Source organism: Vigna angularis, chromosome 10 (genome assembly GCF_016808095.1).
Source record: "Vigna angularis cultivar LongXiaoDou No.4 chromosome 10, ASM1680809v1, whole genome shotgun sequence".
NCBI classification, from domain to species: Eukaryota; Viridiplantae; Streptophyta; class Magnoliopsida; order Fabales; family Fabaceae; genus Vigna; species Vigna angularis.
The window spans coordinates 11,034,146-11,057,695 of record NC_068979.1 but is presented as its reverse complement, the minus strand read 5'-3'; the positions used below and the strand labels follow the sequence as shown (position 1 = coordinate 11,057,695).

General features: G+C 32.4%; 2 protein-coding genes and 1 long non-coding RNA gene across 3 annotated transcripts; 2 read left to right on the top strand and 1 right to left on the bottom strand.

The window, feature by feature from the left end:
- Window positions 1-9,928: 9,928 nt before the first annotated feature.
- On the top strand, window positions 9,929-11,131 carry LOC128194226 (uncharacterized). Its single transcript, XR_008245595.1, has 2 exons — window positions 9,929-10,175; window positions 10,862-11,131. It is a non-coding gene; the product is annotated as an uncharacterized LOC128194226 (long non-coding RNA).
- A 1,304-nt stretch (window positions 11,132-12,435) lies between these two features.
- On the bottom strand, window positions 12,436-14,030 carry LOC108334840 (pathogen-associated molecular patterns-induced protein A70). Its single transcript, XM_017570773.2, has 2 exons — window positions 13,983-14,030; window positions 12,436-13,083 (listed from the first exon to the last, which is right to left on the bottom strand). The coding sequence occupies exons 1-2, from the start codon at window positions 14,028-14,030 to the stop codon at window positions 12,544-12,546; spliced, it is 588 nt and encodes a 195-aa protein (XP_017426262.1). The 3' UTR covers window positions 12,436-12,543.
- A 444-nt stretch (window positions 14,031-14,474) lies between these two features.
- On the top strand, window positions 14,475-17,933 carry LOC108334842 (putative disease resistance protein RGA4). Its single transcript, XM_052869291.1, has one exon. It carries the CDS (start codon window positions 14,615-14,617, stop codon window positions 17,906-17,908), a length of 3,294 nt encoding a protein of 1,097 aa, XP_052725251.1. The 5' UTR covers window positions 14,475-14,614; the 3' UTR covers window positions 17,909-17,933.
- The last annotated feature ends 5,617 nt before the right edge of the window (window positions 17,934-23,550 follow it).

Genomic DNA, 23,550 nt, shown 5'->3' with positions numbered 1-23,550 from the left:
CCGGCGGTGCCATTGTCTACTGCTGTCACTACCGGAGTTCTAGTTTCGATTGATGATCACATTGTTTTCATCGTCTCGACCAAGCGACTACCATGCCTTTAACGACGCCTTCATCGGAGTTCCTTTTAAAGTTATGGATTTGCTCCCTTTTTCGCCGTGCATTGTGGCATGTTTAGTAGTTGTTTAGAGCATCAAGGTTGCTCTTTTTCCTTTTTCAGGTGTCTTGATTGGAGAATTTTGGATTTTTTATGGTTTCTTTCTCTTATTCATCTATGGCTTCTTCCGCTGGTGTCTCTTCTGACCTCATTTTTTTGTCACCATTGTGTTTGACCCGTCTATATATGTTTTTTTCCCATGGAAAAGATTGTTCTTGTTAGTTTATTTATGGCCATGGTGACTCTTCAACAATTACATCTTTATACACTGGTGGCATTCTTCAACGATGATTTGCAAGAAGAGATTTACATTGACCAACCTCCCAAATTTGTTGCTTAGGGGAGTCTTTTGGGTTGGTATTTTGTCTTCTATGTCGTCTTGCAAATCATTAGCAATTTGGTGTCACTCGAGTGTAGAAGTAGATATTTTCACTAAGTCTTTATGGATTATATTAGTAACAAGCTTTTGTACATACGATTTGTATGCACAGCTTGAGGGGGAGTGTTAGATATATTATATCTTTTATCTTTTAGTTAGTTTGTTATTATTTCTTATTTGTATTTTGGGCTTAGCCCATATTTCTTCTATTATAAATAGAGAACCCTATGTGTGTATTTAACACAAGGGAGATTAATCTCATATATAATTTTCACTATATTCAACAATAACACAGATAATCTTTGTTACACTCGTCTAATCAACGTATGAAATAGTTTATCTAATATTTTTACTATACTGTTAAGATTTTGGTAAGTGTACCAAATCGTTCAAGTAATATAAAATGGTAAGACTAAGTATCGTTTCCTAAGAAACTCGTGTAATACTAGTTAATTGCACAATTTGTAACTCATTTAGACTAACGAATATATGAATAAATGCAACGAAATAAATTGACAAGGAAATAAATTGGTCTTTGGCATCCAAAGACACTTAGGAGCAGAAAAAGGTCGGAAATGGAGAGGAATGACAATGCTTGGGGTAGATTTCGCCGAATTCACTCTCTTGCACACATGGAATCCTCTCCTTGCCATCAAATACTAATGTCAACCCACTAAAACACTCTAGCCCTAATCCCTTAGGTGGAAGAGCCTAAGTTTTCTAGTTAAGCATCAATCCCTTGATCCTTCAACAAGTAAACCTGCATTAAGACCTAGAGTTTTAGAAAAATAATGGGTCAAGCTCCATTCCTAGACACTAGTCCCCATTAGATTTCTTGGTTCAAGTCTAGTGTTTACTAGATTCTTTCTAAAACATAGCAAATCACAAATCAAGTTATCATCATCCCCATTTCAAGCAAGCATTAAGAGTAGAAACAAGAAATTAGCATTCAATGGAAAAAGAATTTATATAATCAAGTCATTTACAACGTAGAAGAGAGTTCAAGAACTACAAAATATCCCTAACAAGATGGGTTTGGCTCTCCATTTCCATGGAGGGCCTCAAAGCTTACAACAATGGAAGATGGAAGAAGAAGGAGACCCAAGGAGGAAGAAAAAGATGTTCCCACATGCTCCACTCAGCCTCCAAGAGCTCCAAACAGTGAAGTCGTGCCTCCAAGAAACCAAATACCCTTTTCTCTTTGCGTTCTCGACCTAAATAAACTAGATCTGCCACATTAGCACCACCAATGCTCAGTGCTAGGAAATGGGTGCTCAATGCCATGCTCTCTAGAAATTGGGCGCTCAACGTTGGGTTGTCAGTGCCCTGGGCGCAACTTTCAGCAATTGTAGCGCTCAATGCTGGCATGGGCGCTCAGTGCTAGGCTTAGTGGAATCAACATTTGTTCTTCATCAATGGGTGGCGCTCAACGCCAGGCGTTCTGGTGTTTTGATTCCTCAAATTTTGTGCAGATTTACTTACTACTGTGGCTAATTCATCTCTATACATTGGTGGAGGTTCTTCCAAGCACAACATTAGCTACAAAATAGAGGGATTAGTGATGAAATTACATCAAATTAGCCTAAGACACTATATATAAAAATACGATAAAAGAAAGGATTAAGTTTCAAGCTAGAAACGAGTTGATTTTGCTACTAAAATGATACTCAGATAATGGTAAAATTTAGCATTATCATATACTCATGTAATTATTGTATGGACAATCTCGTGTAATTTGTTTCCTATATTATTCCCATTAATGTATATAAAGACTTGTATGATGTGTGTTGTTAAACTCGTCTAATTAATATATGATAAAGTCACATAATATGTATTGTTAGACTTGTTTAATTAGTATACAAACGAACTCATATAATATGTATTGTTAGATTCGTATAATAAGTATATATATAAACTCGTATGATATGCATTACTAAACTCGTCTAATAAGTGCATATTCAGACTCATATAATGTGTATTGTAAAACCCATCTAATTGATAAGTGGAGAAACTCGAGTCCATCAGTATACATTATACAAATCATTCTTATAGATGACTGTAATAATATTATTAGATAAGTCTTTCAACATATAAATTAGATAAATCTATTAATAAACATTAGACATCATATTTTATATATATATATATATATATATGGGGTTTGCTAACGCGCGTACACTTGTTTTTTAGTTGGTACATTTTAGCAATGTGTACCGGGTTTTAGTAGACAAAAATACCCTTATATATTTGGGATTCTAACTTTTAAGGTTAAGGGTATTTTAATAATTTTCATTCTCAAAACTAAAAAAAAGAAACCCCCAAACCCTAACTCACCTCCCTCATTCCTCTCAGCCCTTTCTCTTTCATTTCTCTCACTCCAACATTTTCTCTGTTGTCATCTGTCATCCTATGGTAGCCCAACTTAAAAAAATTAGAAACATTGGCTGTTAAACAATCTTAAAAAAATAATTTTATAATGAGTTTTCATTTTATAATTTTTGTCTTATCTAATTTTATCCAATTTTCACAAGCATAAATGAATTGGTAATTGACCTGAAAAAAATCTCATTTTATAATTTTTGTCGTATATAACTTTATCTAATTTTCACAAGCATAATGACATCAGAAGGAATTGATAATTCGCCTAGAGGGTTTTTTTTAAAGATGATGATTCAACATATGCAGATGATGAAATTAGAGACGTTAGTGAAGATGGTGAAATTGAAGAGATCTTTGAATAAACCTTTGCCGGAAGGTGAATATGTCAATGACTCAACTCTTTACAAAGGCAAATTGTTTAACGACAAATGTTTATGATTTTTTTCAATTGGGACTACAGTAGGGATGACAGAGAAAAAGTTGGAGTGAAAGATATGAAAGAGAAAGGGTTGAGAGGAATGAGGTTTTTTTAAGTTTAGGAGGTTTTTTTTTTTTTTAAGTTTTGAGAATGAAAATTATTAAAATACTCTTAACCTAGAATCCATGATATATAAGAATATTTTTGTCTACTAAAACCAAGTACACATTGCTAAAATGTACCAACTGAAAAATAAGCGCGTTAGTAAACCCCTATATATATATATATATCAATTGTTCGTTTTATTACATATGTTAACATTATTTCAATCCTAATGTTATTGATATTTTTTATGAACTCTTAATTTTATAGGTAAATGTTCTGGGTGAATGTATTTTAAGGTTATTATATCAATTGTTCCTTTTATTACATATGTTAACATTATTTCAATCCTAATGTTATTGATATTTTTTATGAACTGTTAATTTTATAGGTAAATGTTCTGGGTGAATGTATTTTAACGTTATTATATTTATTTTGTTTTAATTATATTTATTATTTATTAATCTTAAATCATAATTATATATATATATATATATATATATCCTCTTCTACTTATAAATATAATATATAAGGAAAATAAAAATAAGAAAAATACACACCAACTCTTACAAAAATCTTTTTAGTTGTTTTATTCTATCTGATGTTTTAAAAACATCAGTTTTATAAGATTTATAGATTTTTCACTCCACTCAAGCAACCTAAAAAGTTGTTATATATTTAGAGATAAATGCATATTATTTTATCTTACCTTACCTACAAGTGGACACCATTTTTTTTTCTAAGAATAATCCTCAATTTTTTATCTTATATTATTGTTGTTATAGTCTAATATTTTACAAAAATAATATATTAGAGAAATAGATTATCAAATAGAAAAATTAATTAGTTTCTTTAAAGTTTAAACATTCTCAAGAGATAAAGAATTAAGATTATCTTTTGAAAGAAACTTAAATTTTAAATAAAATATTTTTTTTAAATTTGTAAAACCTTTGCATATAAAATATTTTATAAATTATTGTACACTTCAAAAAGAATACGAAATGAAAATATGGTGATTATTTAAAATAATAAAAATATTAAAATATAAATAATTTGCACAAGGTAGAGTAATTATAAAGCTAAAGCTTATAAAACATGAGTAAAAGTTTTAAGATTGAAATAATATTTCTTGGTTAGTTTTACAATTCAAAAAGACAACAGAAAATATGAGAATTTAAAAAAATATTAAAAAATTGGTAGCATATAAAAATAGGATCTTTAAAACGAAGAAAAGTTTGTAAAACATTTTCCGGAATACTGTAAAATATATAGTGTAAACGATTTGGGAAAATTAAATAAAAACATGCAAGAACAAAAACTCAAAAAAAAATATAAACCTAAATAATGTGCAAAACCCTAAAAATATTGATGGTGATAATAAGTTAAAAAAATATTAAGCCGTGAAGAAAATAGGATGATCTAGAAAATAAATTAGCATTGCCTAAAAGATTAACATATTGATTAACAAAAAAATTATTATTACTTTATTATTTGATTTGATTTCATATAGTAAAGCATTTTTTGTGTGTATCAAATTGTCTTAAAGTGATATATAATGTTTAATAGTTGGGACCGGAAAGTTCAATAATGGATGGAGTTTGGTCACGACAGTGGCCACTGAGTATTTAATTGGTGGAGAGTTTTATGGTTGATTGGCTCTCTTGGTTAGGTCGTAATTCACAATCAATTTTCATATTCTATCTTATCTAATTGGATTTTCTTTTTCTCTCACCTATGCTTATGTTTTTCTCCTGTGACTAACTGATAACCTAATGATAATGTTATATTTGAATTTTTTATTTGCTAAATATGTTAGAAATTAATTCTATCACTATTTTTTTATAAAGAAATTAGGGTATTCATTTAGTGGGGGTTGATTTAATGGTGGCGATGAAATTCTAAATGCCGACTAACATGAAAGAAAGGTATGTCAAAACTGTAAATACTAGTTTTTTTTTTGGAAGAAATAGTTTTAGGATGGTAAATATTAAAATTTTATGTTATGTTTAATTTTAAAATGGTCATTTTTCTAATTTTTTGTTTTTACATTCTTTAAAACTATTTTTCCGTATTTCTAAAAAAAAGTGTCAACTAGATGATGTTTTTTTTCCTTTCATTTTCAGTTTATTAGAATTTGATTTCTTTTGGTTACGTTTTATTTTATGGTTGGATATCCAAGTCTCTTTTACATGTTCAATAAAATAAAATAAGTTTTATGACCTTACAATTGTATTTTAGCAACTATGGTGACCTTACAAAGTGAAATCTAATATTGAGTGAGATAGAGAATTGATGATTGTATTTTTTTTTAATTTGATTTTAGTGTAAGGTACTTATTCAATAAATGATGAACTTGCAATTTAATTTTTAAAATCACATGTATAAAATATTTTATAATGGATAGGGACGGTTGAATATGTTTTGAAATAAGGTGTGTAACTTGGTTATATATAAAGTGTTAGTGTATCAAATTTATCAATATGCTCAATTAATATTTTTATTGTTTACTTCAACAAATGCTTTCTCTTTTTGTCTTCAACATTTGCTTTCAATATGTGTACTTTAAAGTTATGTTGCAAACATTGCAAACATTCACTGTTCAATGAAAATTTGTGTAACTTGAGTTTAAAATGAACATAATACAGACTTAGAAACAAATGTCGAAGACAATGTAAAAAGAGAGAAAAACATTTAATGAAGTATACACTTTGAATCTGATGTGTTATTTTTATTGGGTTTAAGTTAAGATGTTCAATTCTTTATCATGGTTAGGAGTTGTTAATATGAAAACTACAAGTGTACCGGTCACACTTAGTAAGTAATAAGTATCATTCTCTTTATAGGAACTTAGGCAGAATGACAACTTTCACAATTTACAATTCAATTAGAGAACAAAACTCATAAAAACATAAAAAAATTCTTTTTGTATTTTTATCAAAGAGTTGGTTTGTAACAAAAATTTAACATATGATATATATAATTGCTAATACTAGATATCATTCATTTCATTCTCTTACGTTTACAAATATCTCAATTCTATATTGAAGTTAAAATCAACTTACAAGTTTGCTCAAATCCTATTCTTAATGATTTTGAGCCTATAATAACTCTTGAACGTGTGAATCATGTTCTATCCCTATATACAAACTGAATTAGGTATAATTTCATTTCTAAGTCAAACTATGAGATCAAGTTACAACACATATTAAGCACAAAACTTGAATATTAACCTCTTTTGAAAAACACATACACATATTTTCCAACTCTCAATGACAATAATTTTTCACTTTCGTAATATTACTTTTTATCTTCTCAGATCTTTTCATCTCATTTTAGGATAGTTTTGGATAGTTTCTAATCTTCGGTCGTCAAATCTACATCCATAAATCCATCAAAATAAGTTGAAGTAAGTGAACAAAATCTTATAGAAAAAAAAACTTTCATCAAAGAATAAAAAAAAAGGAAAAAATTGTTTGATGAATTGAAGATAAAATAAACAATCACATTATCTTAATAAGAACAAAATAATAGAAGATAGAATAGTTAGACGAAAATAAAAACATTTTAAATATTAAATAAACAAATTATTTAATTAAAACTTAATTAAACACACCTAATAAAATTTAATTAAGTTAAAATTAAAACATATTATTATTAACTTTATTCTTCTAATTATATTCATATTAAACTTGAAATAAATCATTAAAATGTTAATTTTTTTTTCAAATAATTTTGTTGTGAATTTTAGATGGAATTTTATAAAGTAGGAAATTTGAAATTTTCTTTGAAAGAAATCAAATATTTTTAAATCTCTTTTATTAAAAATAAAAAATTCAATTATCTATACTATTATATGAAGAAGATTTTCTCTTTGTATGCAATCGGTTTCGAATTTACTTTTATAAGTATTTTTTGTTTTAAATTAACTTAATTATTTTATCTATTTAACCCTTTAGGTAATTTTTTTTATAAATTTAACTGTTTTTCAATTTGACTTTTTTGTTGTTGTAAAATTTAACTATTTTTATAATAAAAAGTTATCTGAAGTAATAAACATTACCTACAATCAAATTGTAAAATTTTTTAGTCTTTGTACAATGCATATCTTTGTAATAATTAGGAAGAATTGCAAAGATATCTTTGTACAATGCATATCTTTGGTTATCTGAAGTAATAACCAAGTTTTCTTAGATTTTAATTTTCTTATCTTATTCAAGATCAAATATGCAGAGAAGAATAAAAATATTTGAAATACTTAATAAAACAATTTTTTAAAATTAAAACTTAATTAAAACACCTTACGATTTAAGTAATTTAAAATTAAATGATATTATTATTTTATTAACTTAATTTTTCTAATACTTCAATATATTCATAAAATTTGAAATTAATTATTATTGTTTGTCCCTTCAGGCATGTCAATCACTCCTTTAAATCTCTCACCACCTTTCCTCTCTGTTCTCAATTATTTTGCACAAAAGCATCTAAGAACACTGGGCATTTTCGTTGCGGTTCAAAACCAGGGTGTGGGTTAGGAGAGTTGCATAGCTTAAAGTTGGGAGGCACACTAAGAATCAAAGGCTTTGAAATATAAGTGAAATCTGTATTCTATTAAGTTATCTAGCTTAGGTATTTTGAGACTTAGTAGAAGAATTAGTGCGTGATAGTAATGGTTTCAATCCGATTTATGGTCAAAAACTCCAAATCTTTTAGTAATCTCTCCAAACTCAAACTGTTCTTCGATCATGCCCACAGGTAATGACTCATTGCATAATCAACTATATGATCAAATAAATTCCTACTTTAGTACAATCATAGAAAAAATTATAGTTCTCTTCTTTAGTACAGCTCATAATAGAGACACCAAATTAAGCCACATAATTAAGGGATTTCAACAAGTTCCTCTAGGATCAACACATATTGGAATAATGTCAAAAGTTTCTAATAAAATAATAAGTAACCCCTTGACCAGTAGGTACTAAAACACCAGTACATATAGATTTTATGCTAAGGAATAAAGAAGTAAAAGCATAGCAATTCAAAATCTCCCAACAAAAAATTCCCGGCATCAACTATGATTCATACTGAAATGGTGAGACAGGGGAGCAATAAGTTTATAAAAAATTAATGTGGATGAGAATATAAACAAAAGATTGAAATGAAGACCCACTTGAAACAAAGACCAAGACAACAAGGCCACCAGTTTTTTCAATTGCAACTTTGATTTCTGCTACTTCAACCTATAGATTCAAATTTCAAAACAATAATGTTTATCAAACAGAAGAAGATTAAAATGAGCACACTTCACAATCCCTCGCTTTTTTTCAAGAAAATCCAACTTTCACAGCTACGTCTCCCGTTATTTGTGGTTACATCAAAATCACTCCTTCTGTGGATTCTAGTTCTGTAAGCAAGTTTGAAAATATGTTAGGTAGTGTATTTACTTTATAACAACTCATTCCAGTGCAGCATATCGTTAATAGATCATAAACTGTTACTTGTGCTGAAATTTTCTTGGTTGTGATTTTGTTTTATAGAATTCTCTTGATGTATGATTTGAGGAGTACCACTGATTATACAGGCAAGGATTTCAAATTGGATTGCAACTACGGAAAGCTTGGGCAATATGGCAAAGATTGTTGTTACTTCCACATACTGATTTCGTGGAGTTAGACAAAAACTCCATTTTTTGGGCCATGTGAACAACATTGGTGGTGTGACAAATTAAGGGTATGTTTGGTTCAACATTTATTTAATAAAGTTTATCATATCATTTATTTATTACAGATAAGTTTCAGACAGGGATATGTTAGTTGAAGATATTTTAAAGGTTTAATACCCAATTTTTTTCCCACTTTGGTTTGTAAATCTCAAATTAGTCTCTTTATAGAAATGTGAGTGCAATGGATCCTTACTTGTAATTATTTGAGTCTAATGAGTTCCTTCCGTTAAATAGAAGGAAACGGAGTTAGTGGGCTGATGATGTGACAGTTGTCTTTGGTGAGGTGTCAAGACGCAATTATTTGCGTGTTTACGTGGTGTTAGGGTTCCCATTTTCAAATTGGGTTTTATTAAAAATTGGGAATAAAAAGATTTGGGGGTGATTTGTTGGAGAAATCTTGAGGAAAGTTCTGGAGATAACTCACCCCAGTTGGACCGGGTTCCGTCTTCGTCGTTGATGGACCGGATTAGGTCTTTTAGTTTTCGTAGAACAGAAAGTGAAAGATCCGAGCCGGTCCAAAATTCTGAGTCTGGAATGAAACAGCGCTATTTAAGGTTTTTTAGGGGTCAATTTGGAATGAATCCCCCTTCTATGAATAAGAATTGACACCGTTGTTTCTTAGTCTTGTAACACTCTGTTATCCATAGTTTTTTTATTATCGTCTCTTAGATAATCTGGTTAACCGTGATCTTTTCGGTCTTTGTTCTGTCTTTTATTTAATCTCTCTGAAACATTTCTTTCATCTCCTTGTCTTGTGCTCTCTTCTTATTGGTTACCATAGTGGCTATCTTGCTACCCTCTATTCTGCTATATAGTGTTTAAGAGGACAATTCCTCTGCACTGGTATTTGGGATTGACAACTACGATCAACACCTAGTACTGTTGGTTCATATATGGATATAATGTCTTACACTTTTGTGGATTGATTGATGTTAGGGACCAACCGAGAAAGAACAAATTGATGTTCAAGGGGATATAGCTTATGACATCGTGGAATTCATTACAGATACATGGCCTGATGTAAGTAATTTTGGTTGTTGGTTGTTTGGCATTGTAATTGTGTAATCTAATTTAAACGTATGTATTGTTGACAGTGATTAAAAGAAACAATTAAAAAGGAAAATTAGAGTTATCAAGTTTCAGTAACATAATTTCCATTATAATCTTCTCTTGTGGGAGACCGATGCATATTTTAATTTGGTTATTAAACCGAGCAAGGAAATTTGTTGTTCAGATCGGCAATCTATCTTTGACACCATCTTATATGATATATGGGACATGTCCTTCATCTATGATACTGCAGCTGAATGTAGCCAACATATTTCATGCATGATATGGTTAATATTTTGTTTTCAGTACTGATGGATGAATTTGGTCATGAAAATGTTTTTGTAAACATTAGCTGTAAAGATGCATCTGTTTTTATATGAATGTCATCGGCTAAGATAGGCCTGCTGCTTATTGAAAGATATGTTGTTAGTGAGACTATATCTATTTTTGTTGACATCTATTACTGACTCCATTTGTTTGACATCTTTAATCGATGAGTCTAAACAAAAATGTAAGTAATCTCTAGTTAGCTCAAAGAATCCTTTGAAAAGCGTTTCATATGTTTTCTTTGTTATGATTAATTTCAAGATAGTAGGAGACCTGGAGTTAAATGGTTTAAAATCTCGTGTGATCGAAAATCTACCTTCCTTTTGCAGGTTCCAGAAACAACAATTTTCTTTATAGAAGATGGGAGAAAGGTTCCAGCTGCTTGATTTTGATATCCTGGCATTAAAACTTCGTACTGGTTGCTAGACTCTTCAATATTACTGTAATCCCCCAATGCCCCCTTTTTCTTACCATATCCCCCAAAAAAAGAACATAGTTTGGTCTCGATGGACATCAGCATGTGTACTTTTAGTTTAACGACAATTTAATTAGTGATGTGTGTAAAGAGGCAAGAGGAAAAAAAGGTTCCTTTTCATCAATTTTGTATTTTCATTGAGGTTTTAAGCCATATATATAAGTTGTGGGGATAAGGCTCTGCTTGCATGAAATTGCCAGTCGCAGAATCCTTTTACATAAATTTATAATAATGCAGGCTATGGATTCTGAACATAAAACGGGAATTTAGATAAATTAATCTGTGTCATTTATCATTTCGTTCTGTTCGGACTTCGGTTCGAAGGAAGGGGATAAGGGGGCGTGTGTCCCATTCAAAGTTGAACGCGTCCTTGTTAGTAAAAGTTTGATTTATTTGTACACAATAAAAGTAGAAGCTGATATGGGTTTATTTATTTATTCTCTCTTAAACGTCATTATGAATTCGTTTCTTTAAACACGGTGGTATTACATTATATTTTTCTTTTATGTTTGACAATGATGATGGCTTTTCTTTTGAGTTTAATAGCCATGACTTTTACATTTGAAGTGTGATTCTTTTAATGAGTTTTCATAAAGTTATGAATCCCAGCATTCTGCATTTACTCCCCTGTGTTCAATGTCTTGTCCTACGCCAGCAGGCGTTATTAATATTTTTAGTTTAATTAACAAAATTTGCCAACATAAGGCTATTGAGTTTTTTTAAATACGCTTATTTACAATGCTTGAGTTGCCTAACAATTTATGAATGGGGAAATGACGTAAGGCTGTTTATATGTGTTAGATATATATATTCAACAATATGAATACAATTGTTAGTAAAATAAATGCTGCTAGAAGTCTTATAATACAAGCAAATAATATTTGAGCTATGTGATTAAAATGAAATGTTTTATTTTATCGTGGCTGTTTAAAGCCCTCCCTCCTTAAACATGTGATTGTGCATATGCAGAATTTAATAATCCAAATGTCAGTACTCAGTGTAAACACTTTTTGACCAACATTCAGCCGATAAACTTGATAATGGAAAAGTAAGTCTAAGTGACTATGGAGCCCCGCCAAAGGTTGAAGAAGACTCCTAAGAGACCTATGCCAAAAATATATATTAGGGGAATTCTATTATAGAAACGAGCTAAGGAATTCCTGTAATAAAATATTTATGTTGCTTTTCCATAATTTTGTTTCCTTTTAAAGTTTCAATTAATTAGGTCGTCTTGGTGAAGGTATGTAAATCAGTACAAGTGATGAGACTAAAATCTAGACAAATAAATAACCTACAAAATAAAATAAAAACTCAGACTTCATCTTTAAAAATTGTCTACATTCAAAAGATTATCGCTAGCTGCTTGCTATACATATCGATTAATTATTTTTTTTTCGAATAACAATACCAAAACAGCAACGATTTACAAATACAGATTACAGACAACAGACCAGGTAGCCAAATTCTCGTGTTCAAGCAAGAAACATTCGAAAAAAGGTGATCTTCTCCTTCAAATAATATTAAATTCAAGTGTTATTATGAGTTTCGTGTGAGCATATCCCTGCATCGTAGAATAGAGTCAAGCCTCTGCAACCTGAGTTGCTGCCTAAACCTGTTGATGAAATCATCAGCCTTAGCGTCCACCCCTTCCTCTTCTTCCCTTTCCTCCACGAACTCCCCACCATCCCTCACCTCAGCTTCGGACTCCGATCTGTCAAAGGTCAAGGACTTAAGCCGCTGCAGGAAGAAAGGAGCACGGCTTAATTGCTGCTCAACCAAGTCACAACTTTCCTTCTGCACTTTACCTAAATACGGACTAAAACGCCTAACGTGCTCCAACAAAGATGGAGTTCGTACCAGATTCATTCCAGACTCAGAATTTTGGACCGGCTCGGATCTTTCACTTTCTGTTCTACGAAAACTAAAAGACCTAATCCGGTCCATCAACGACGAAGACGGAACCCGGTCCAACTGGGGTGAGTTATCTCCAGAACTTCCCTCAAGATTTCTCCAACAAATCACCCAGATCCTTTTATCCCCAATTTTTAATAAAACCCAATTTGAAAATGAGAAACCCTAACACCACATAAGCACACAAACAATTGCGTCTTTGGCACTTCCCCAAAAACAACTGCCACATCATCAGTCCACTAATTCCGTTTCCTTCTATTTAACGGAAAGGACTCATTAGACTCAAATAATTACAAGTAAGGATCCATTGTACTCACATTTCTATAAAGGGACTAACTTGAGATTTCCGAACCAAAATGGGGACAAAATTGAGTATTAAACCTTTTTTAAATTGGTTGTATCCCTGTACATGAATATTCTAATTTATTAATTTGAAAAATCAAATTTCCCTAATTTTAATATCTTTATGATGTCGACTACAAGTTTCACTAATTCTGTATTTTTGTTTTATAAATATTGCCGAAATAAGTAGGTGTGGACAAAGTCTACTACACTGTAAAAATTTATAGTTAATTATAAACCAATTCAGAAAAACTATACTGAACTAAAAAATAGTTCAAAATAACTGAACTGAACTATTTTCTGGTACAATTATATTGCAGTACAGTTCAGTTAATTAGCTTTTTGTTTATCACATTACAATTCAATTAACTATATTCCATGTTCAATTAATTCATGACAACTTATCAACACTAAACTCTTCCGAAAGACATAAATCAATAAACTGCAGAAAAAAATAAAACACGATAAAGTAAAATTTCCTTAATTAATTAATATACGCCACAATAATATTAATTTGGTAGAAATAAAAAATAATAAAATAATTTATCCACACAAACGTTATGTCATCTGCGTAATAGTGTGAAGATGCTAGCATCCCTCTTTACCAATCCTCTGGAGAGAAGATGCTGCAGAACCAAAGTCCTTTCTCCAAATTGTACCTAAACACTAAACAACCAAGGGTACGCAATAAACACAGAACTATTTCATTCAAGCTGACCCACCCAAAACCCCATCATTGCATCAAGTTTCTCCATGGAACAGAGCATCATTGTAGGATGTTTCCTAAACCCATCATAAAAATGACCTTAAACCAGTATGATAGAAAATATAAATCACAGTTCACAGTTAATGGTACAATTCACAGTTAACTGTAAACTAAGTTCAGTATTTTTAAACTGAACTGTTAAACAGTATAATTGGTTTATAGTACAAATAATTTAAGTATTTTAAGTAGCAAATAGTATAGATTAACTATAGTTTACAGTTTTTACTGAACTGTGCCCAGCCCTAGAAATAAGTGATAAACACGATGTGGAAAAAACTGAAATTTGAGCGCAAATGAAGGAGAAAGTGAGTGGACATGTTTGTGGAATGCAGTGACAGGAAGAGAGCGAAGTTGGTACGCAATGATAAGGTTGGTTTGACTTCACTCCTTCTATGAACACTCCTTGTCAACAAAAGCATACGGGGGACCACTCGTTGTAAGAAAACAACACTCTATATTTATTGCCAACTCAAATAAATGACGCGTAGTTCATGAAGATTGATAATTTTCTACGATCACCACAAAATACTCTTCCCCATACTTCCTTCTCCACAGTCATAATCATCCCAAAATCCCTCCTTTCTGTAAATGGCTGAGGTTTTGCTCGGAATTGTAATTCAAAACTTGCAATCTTTTGGCCAAGACCAACTTGCAACGTTTTGGGGTGTTCACCAACATACTCAAATGCTTTCCAGCAATCTCTCTGCAATCCGTGCTGTTCTCAGAGATGCTGAGAGAAAACAAATAACAAGTTATGCTGTGAAAGATTGGCTGCAGAAACTCACGGATGCGGCATATGTGCTGGATGATATCTTGGATGAATGTTCAATGCACTTCACAAAGATGCACTCTGATGATGGACATACTTCATGCCTATCCCGTCTCCATCCTAATGACATTCTCTTTCGTTTCAATATTGCCAATAGGATGAAAGACATCACCCAAAGATTTCATGACATTCATGAAGAAAAGAGCAGGTTTAATTTAGAACATGGTGTCACAGAGGTGCAAACAGTGGATGATGATTGGCGCCAAACTAGCTCTGACATTACAGAACCTGTAGTTTATGGCAGAGACCACGATCGAGAGCAAATTGTGAAGTTTCTTCTGGAAGACGCTAGTAACAGTGAAGAGCTCTCTATCTTTCTCATAGTTGGTATGGGTGGACTTGGAAAAACAACATTAGCCAAGCAGGTTTTCAATGATCGCAGGGTATGCAAACATTTTGACTTGACAATTTGGGTTTGTGTTTCTGATGATTTCAACACCATGACAATACTACAATCCATCATAGAATGCATCACCGGACAAAATCCCAATCTCAATAGCTTAGAAGCAATGCGGAAAAAGGTTGAAGAAGTGTTGCATGGGATGAGGTATTTACTTGTTCTTGATGATGTGTGGAATGAAGACCAAGAGAAATGGAAGCAGTTGAAGGGAAAGTTGCAGTGCGCAAGGGCAGCAAAAGGAGCTACCATTTTAGTCACTACTCGACTAGAGGAAGTTGCTTCCACCATGCAGACGCATCCTGCTTACCGTTTGAAAGAATTGCCAGGAGACGAAAGTTGGTCGTTGTTCAAATACCATGCGTTTGGACCAAACCGAGAAGAAAAGGAAGAGCTCGTGGCAATTGGCAAAGAGATCGTGAGAAACTGCATTGGTTTGCCGCTTGCCATAAAAACACTGGGAAGCCTCTTGCGTGATCAAAGTGAGGTAAGACAGTGGATATATGTAAAGGAAAGTAGTTCTAAGACAAATGAGGAAAATTCTATTATGCGTGCTTTGAAACTTAGCTATTCTAATTTGGAGTTGTCATTGCGGAGATGCTTTTCTTTTTGTGCAATTTTCCCCAAAGATTTTGAAATAGACAAGGAAGAATTGATTCATCTCTGGATGGCTAATGGGTTTATTGAAAGTGAAAGAAACGTAGAAGTGGAGGATGTTGGAAATAAAGTGTGGAATAAATTATACAGTAGATCATTTTTTCAGGAAGCAAAGTGTGATGAGTTTGGTATGGTCAAAAGTTTCAAGATGCATGATCTATTTCATGATCTTGCCCAGTCTATTATGGGTGAAGAATGTGCGGCTTTTGTGGAAGGAATTCCGTTGTCAAGTAGAGTTCACTATTCAACCTTGTTATCTTCTGATGTTTCTTCTAATGTTTCTTTTCGAGGATTCAAGCATGCTTTCAAGAAAGTTGAATCCCTGCGAACTTTTCTTGATTTGCGGACTTCTTTTGTTCTTGGTAATGTTGCCCCGGTGCCATCAAACCATTCTCTCCGAGCATTATGCACAGGCTCTTCTTTGTTGTCCCCACTCAAGGATTTAACTCACTTGAGATATTTGAGTTTGACTTGTCATTCTAAAGCAAGCTTAAATAACTTAATTTGTCAAATGCCGAAATTGCAAATTTTGAAATTGAAAGATTCCATTCTTAGGGGACTTCCCAAAAACTTGACACAATTACAAGATCTAAGACATATTGTGATGGATTATTGTAATTCAGTAGTAGAGACGCTTCCCAAAATTAGCAAGTTAAGGCATCTAAGAACACTAAGCATTTTCGTGGTGGGTTCAAAGCCAGGGTGTGGCTTAGCAGAGTTGCATGGCTTAAATCTGGGAGGCAGGCTAAGAATCAGAGGCCTTGAGAACGTCCCCAATGAATGGGATGCTAAACAAGCAAATTTGATTGGTAAGAAGGACTTGCATATCCTGCAGTTGTCATGGGATGGTAATGCTAATCCAAAAGGTAGTAATGTAAGTGTGGAGAGAGTACTGGAAGCCCTAGAACCTCCCTCAACTCTCAAGAGTTTTGAAATGAATGGATATCAGGGAAGGCAGTTATGGAGTTGGATGAGAAATAGTGCAGTTTTGAGAGACTTGGTGGATGTTAGACTCTCAAACAGTGACAACTGTGAGGAGCTTTCCCCACTTGGTAAACTACCACACTTGAAAAGGCTAAAGGTGAGTGGAATGAAAAATGTGAAGTGCATAGATGGTGAGACGTATGACGGCGTGGAGGAAAAGGCATTTCCATCGTTGGAGGAACTGATTGTTGATAATTTACCAAATATGGAGAGGTTGTTGAGGGATGAAGGAGTAGAGATGGTCCCTCGTCTTTCCCAATTAAGAATTGATGGTGTGTTGAACTTAAAAGTCCCACGTCTTCCTTGTGTTGAGACAGTTCATGCTAGAGGAATTGAGGCAGTGACTTCTTTCATGGAAGGGGTTGGGGAGAATATGGCTTGTGTAAAGACCTTAAGCATTAAATTCATTAAAGGAGTGGTGGTATTACCCGACGAATTCAGGAGGTTGGGTGCACTACAGGAACTATACATTACAGAATGGTATGATGTGGAGTATTTTCCAGAACACGTGCTGGAAGGTCTAACTTCTCTTCGAACTTTGTCCATTCAATACTGTAAGAAATTGAAATCGTTGTCTGAAGGTGTGCGACATTTGGCTTGTCTTGAGAATTTGACAATCGGTAATTGTCCAGAGCTGGTGGCTCTACCAAGCAATATGAGCCAACTAACTTCCCTGCGGAAGGTTTCAATCAGTTATTGCTGCACATTACCAGATGGCTTACAAGGTGTCCCTTCCCTAGGAAGTTTGGATATATCATGTTGCAAATGTACTTCATTACCGGACTGGCTGGGAGACATGACTTCTCTTCAAAAATTAAGTATTGTGTATTGTAAGGAGTTGAGGTCACTGCCGAGTAGCCTTCAACACCTCACCAACTTGTCTCATTTAAGGATAGACGGATGTCCTCATCTGAAAAAGCGGTGCAAGAGGGAAACAGGAGAGGATTGGCAATACATAAAGCATATTCCGCAATTGGAACTATATTTCAGGAGGGAAACGACGTTTTTGTCGTGAATTCAAGAGTGTTTTGTTTACTTCTCCCGCTAACGTGTCACTCTGTCTTTGAAAATTTTGTGTAGCCTTTTTCGCGGTCTATATATTACATATAAACAATGTTTGAGTATTCCCCAAATTTATAGTTGATATTTGGCACGCACTGTACTAAGTTCTGATTCATATAGGATTAAGCTTAGTCACTAACGCTAGTATCTATATATAAAATCCGCTGCGAGTATTAAATGGATACTTTTATAAACGATATGTAGTATCTACTATCTATACATGTCACCCATGCATTATCTATAAAAAAGTTAAATTAAAATTTAATTTATATTTTATTAAGTTAAATTTAAGTAAAATTAAAATTTATTTTATATTTAATTTAATTTGTATTATATTTTAAATTTCTTATAATTTTATTTACATTTTATTTTAAAAATCAATAAATTATATTTTTTTAATATTTATGAGTATGCGTGTAGATTTAAAAAGATCCAATATATTTTCTAAATATATATTCTAAGGATAATGAGACGGATAAGGTTGAATTTTTTTATTGTGGGGTAGAGGAGTAGCGGGTAAACTCTATCTATAATTATAATTGACCCGATGGGTTCTGATCCCTAATAACTAAAGTTTGTGTCCAGATAAAGTAGTAAAAGGAAATAAGTTTTTTATGTGCAATTTCAAGGTGATATAATGTCATATATAAAATCTTTTGTATTCTTTCTTTAAGCTCTCTTTTTATTCTTCACCTCAAGATTTTTACCAAAATCCTTCTGTTGCTGATCTGGGTTGCTTGCGTGATGCTATGAATAAGCTTAGCAATGATCCTAATAAGATCAATCCTCTAGCATGCATCATTCTTTTAATTTTTCTGAGTTTTGTTCTCTTTGTAATGGACGATGCTGCTTTCCAAAGTGATTTCAATTTTTTATCTGCTATACATAGGGTTGTATGTGCCTCAAGTTGTTACAAAATTTAGATCTTGAATCTGTTTAAAAATATTGTTTACTGAATTGCTTTTGAAAGTGTAAGTGGTACAAAAATGCAGAATATTGTGTCTAAAGTTCCTCTGCTATTATGCTGCAGCTTATACTTCACATATGCTCAAATAAGATTAAGGTGCCTTTAGCACATTACTGGGCCAATCTGGCATTCAGGGTCAAAATGTTATATAAGGTTAAATTAGACTTAAACTATTTTTTAAGATAATATTACTGTCTAATCTAGATTCATTAAAATGGTCACTTATACATGTGTAAAGCCAGATACTGACTTCGGACAATAGGTATTGGGTAAAATCTAGGTCTCGTTTTGTAGGACTCTGTGATATCATATATATTTGGATGATTTTGCTGAAACACATTTGTTTAAGATCAAATAGTGTTTACTGAATTGCTTTTGAAAGTGCAAGTGGTAGAGAGATATGTGGTTGTTTACTTAACATGTATGCAGTCTTATTTTGAATTGTTTATTTAACATGTATAAATATTGGTTTTGAAAATACTGTTTTGAAAATCTGTGGAAACTCGTTAATTTGATTCAAAATAGGTGTGTAGGCTTGAGTTTGGATTCAATTGTTTGTGTTTGCAATTCTACAAGGATGAATCTACTAGGCTACAAGATATCATTTGAGAAACAGAGCACATCAATAAGAAATGGTTATTTAGTTAGTTTTGTATAGTCACAGTGCTATGAGTAGCAGAAGATATTTGCAGTTTGATAAATGGTTTCGGTGGTAGTTGTTGTTTTAAAACCATGTAAAGATGCACTGATCTATTTCTTCTGCCACTGTGACCTTTGTCAGTGCCTTAGATAACTTTGTGAACTGACCTTCTCATCCTATAAATAAAAGATTCCTCTATTGGATTCTTTATATTTGAAATTTGTGAAATAAGCTTTCTTTTGTCTGATTGAGTTTCTTGGCAATTCGATTCTATTAGTTAGAACCATAATGCGTTATTTATTTGCTATGGTTCTTGTGGCCACAAATGTATTTCTTAAAATTTTAAAATTTATGTCAAAGTAATAACAGAACATTAGCATTGAACAAGACTCGCAAAAAACAATTATTCAACAATGGAAATACACACAATAGGAATTACATGTAGTTAATAAAATAAATTTAGTTCAACCACAAATTTATTGACAGATTTGAACCATTTTGCAAAGGGAATAAACTTTGTTGTGCTTGGAAACAAGTCATTATTTTTTTGCCAAGTACCCAAAATTCAACATACCAGAACATATAGTGTCAAATAACCAAAAAAACTTGAATCTTTATGAAAATCTTCAAGTGTTAAACTAATGATAAACTTTCTTTTGAAAATTATCTGATAATGGGCATAATTATTTAGTTTACTTGAGTTGGTAATCTTTTACCGAATGACAACATGCTAGTTGATATGATTTTAAGTATGATTATAGCCATTTTATTTATAGATTCAAGAACTCACTCCTTTTTCAGTCCTCTAATTTGGCTAGCTCCTCAGTATATTAAATAAGTATATTTTTTGTTCACAAGCTAGATATATTAGAGACAGATGCAAAGCTTTACACGATGTAAGAATCTAACATGAAAGGAGCTATTGATCACAACCTAGAATAGTCATCACCTGCCATATATCTTTTCTTAACAATCTCTTATAATAATAAAAATTATCTAAAAAAATAAACATTACCTACAATCAAATTGTAAATTTTTTTATTATTATACAATATATATATCTTTGTAATATATTAGAAACAAAGCTATAAAATGTTAACATGAAGTTATGTTTTCTCTAAAAATTTCAGAAAAAGTTTTCGTAAGAAATACTTTTAATATTTGCCACATTTTGCGCTTTGTCAGATTTGAAGGACAGAAATAGTTGGAATGTTTTCTTAATATAATACAATTGAATAATAATGTTAAAAAACGAATACGATTTATATTATTTTTAATTTATTTTTTACAGCCGTCAAACAAACAAGTGCCATTTTATTTATTTATTTACTTTTGTTTCGGCACACACCAGCAGCAGTTAATTAAAGAAAATTAAATCAGTTTCAAATGACTGCAACAAATATTTCTAAACAATTCCTTTTGTAATTTTCAGTTTTAACCTTTTACTCATCCATGTTTTCTTAGATTTTAATCTTCTTATCATGATCAAATATAAAATACTTAGAAAAAAATAAAAATATTTTAAATACTTAATAAAACAATTTTTTTTAATTAAAACTTAATTAAAAACACCTTACAATTTAAGTAATTTAAAATTAAACCATATTATTATTTTATTAACTTAATTTTTCTAATACTTCAATATATTCATAAAATTTGAAATTAATCATTATTCTTTGGCCCTTCAGCCATCTCAATCATTCGTTTAAATCTGTCACCACCTTTCCTCTCTGTTCTCAATTAATTTGCACAAAAGCATCGCTAAATATTGCAAAGAACTTCTTCTTCACTCTTATCTACCTCTCTTCTCCAACATTTCCTTCATTCTGGCTATTGATTTTTTCCTATGGCCGAGGCTTTAGTGGAAAGCGTAATTGAAAATTTGGGATCTTTAGTTCGAGACCAACTTGCAATCCATGCTGTCCTCAGAGACGCTGAAAGAAAGCAAATTACAAACTATGCAGTGAAGGATTGGCTGCAAAAACTCAGATGCAGCATATGTGCTTGATGATATCTTGGATGAATGTTTAATTCACTCCACAAAGATGCACTTTGTTGATGGTCATACTTCATGCCTATCCCGTCTCCATCCTAAGGACATTCTCTTTCGCTTTCATATTGGAAAGAGGATGAAAGACATCACCCAAAGATTTCACAACATTCATGAAGAAAGGCTCAGATTTGAATTGCGTGTGGGTGTCACGGAGAAGCAAGCAGTGAATGATGAATGGAAATAGTGGATGATGGATGGAATAGTAGGGTAATTAGTTGGGAGAGTGAATTGAGATGATTGAGAAATTGTAGGATCAATGGGAATAGATACATGAATATCAGGAGATTTAGGGGTAGCATGCCAAATAGAAGAGTGGGCACCGATAGTAGGAAGAAATCCAAGAGGAATGGAGCGAGAATGAGATACCAAAGGTGTGGAGGGAACAGTGTGGGAAAGAAAAGGAAAGGTATTTTCATCAAATAAAACATCTTTTGAGATAAAAAGTTTACCATTGAAATCAAGACATTTTATATCCTTTGTGACGATGAATAGCCTATAAAGGTGTACTAGTAGGGACCGGATGCTAAATAGGTCAGACGTCCACGTAACCACAATGATCCAAACACGCTATCAGGAAGGGTTGGGCGTGGTAGGCCGGACGCCCGTACGTCCACGATCACGCGACCTTACCGCTTGCCACCCGTAGAAACAACAACTCGCATGGAGCCGGCCGGTCATAAGGCCAAACTTCGCGAGACCGGCCGGCCACATCGTTAATTAACTAGGTTTAAGGTAAGTAGTGGTTAAAAGCTATTGGGCTAAATTTGGGTCGTGATTAACTTTTCACTAATCCCAAGCCCATGGCGAAAACTATAAATACAGATCCAAGGTGAGTGGTAGATAGGTTACATTTACTGCACATTTATTACTGTTCCATCGAGAAAGCCATTGCTCTCAATTTAGGAGAAAGCATTTCTATTTTATCTTATTCAATTTTTTGTTACTACAAGTATTATAAATGTATTGCAATTGACAGTCGAATAAATGAATTCCCTCCCATCTTTCATTCCAATTTATATACTTTTCCTCTTTCAATATTTTATTCTCTCTATTTTTCCTGTTGTTCTCATTTTTAAACCAAAATTTGGTATCAGAGCTCTTTTCTTCTAGACTTGTGAAATGGATGCCGAATCAAATTTCTCACAAGTTGCACCTCCAGTCTTTGATGGAGAAAAACTACGATCTCTGGGCTGTCAAAATGGAGGCTTACTTAGAGGCTCTAGATCTTTAGGAAGCTGTAGAAGTAGATTATGAAGTTCTTCCGCTGCCGAATAATCCTACCATGGCCCATATCAAAATTCACAAGGAGAGAAAAACTAGAAAAGCAAAGGCAAAAACATGTCTATTTGCTGGTGTTTCTCAAACCATCTTCACAAGAACTATGGCTCTTAAATCAGCCAAAGAAATTTGGGATTATCTAAAGGAAGAGTACGCTGGAGTTGAAAGAATAAGAAGCATGCATGTGCTTAATTTAATGAGGGAATTTGAGTTGCAAAGGATGAAAGAGTCTGAAAAAAAATCAAAGAATACTCAAACAAATTGTTGGGTATTGCCAACAAGATATGGTTGTTGTCAACACTTACCGACGGCCTTTGCCCTTCGGTAACCGAAGGGCGAAAGCCTTCAGTAATTACCAAAGGGAAAAAGCCTTCGGTAAATCTTTCGGTATGATCCAGACAAAACTAAGTCATAATGGTGATCATATCTTAGTCAAAGGAAAGGGGACAATTGCAATCACAAGCTATACATGCATAAAGTTCATTCATGATGTTTTTTTCATTCTTGAAATTGCCCAGAACTTATTAAGTTATTTTTAAAGTTATTTTTAAAGATAAATATTGCTTGATTAAAGATGCAACTGCTCAAGATATGTTTTAAGGTAAAAATGAAAGGAAAAAACTTTGCTCTAAATCCATTAGAGGAGGAGCAGGTTGT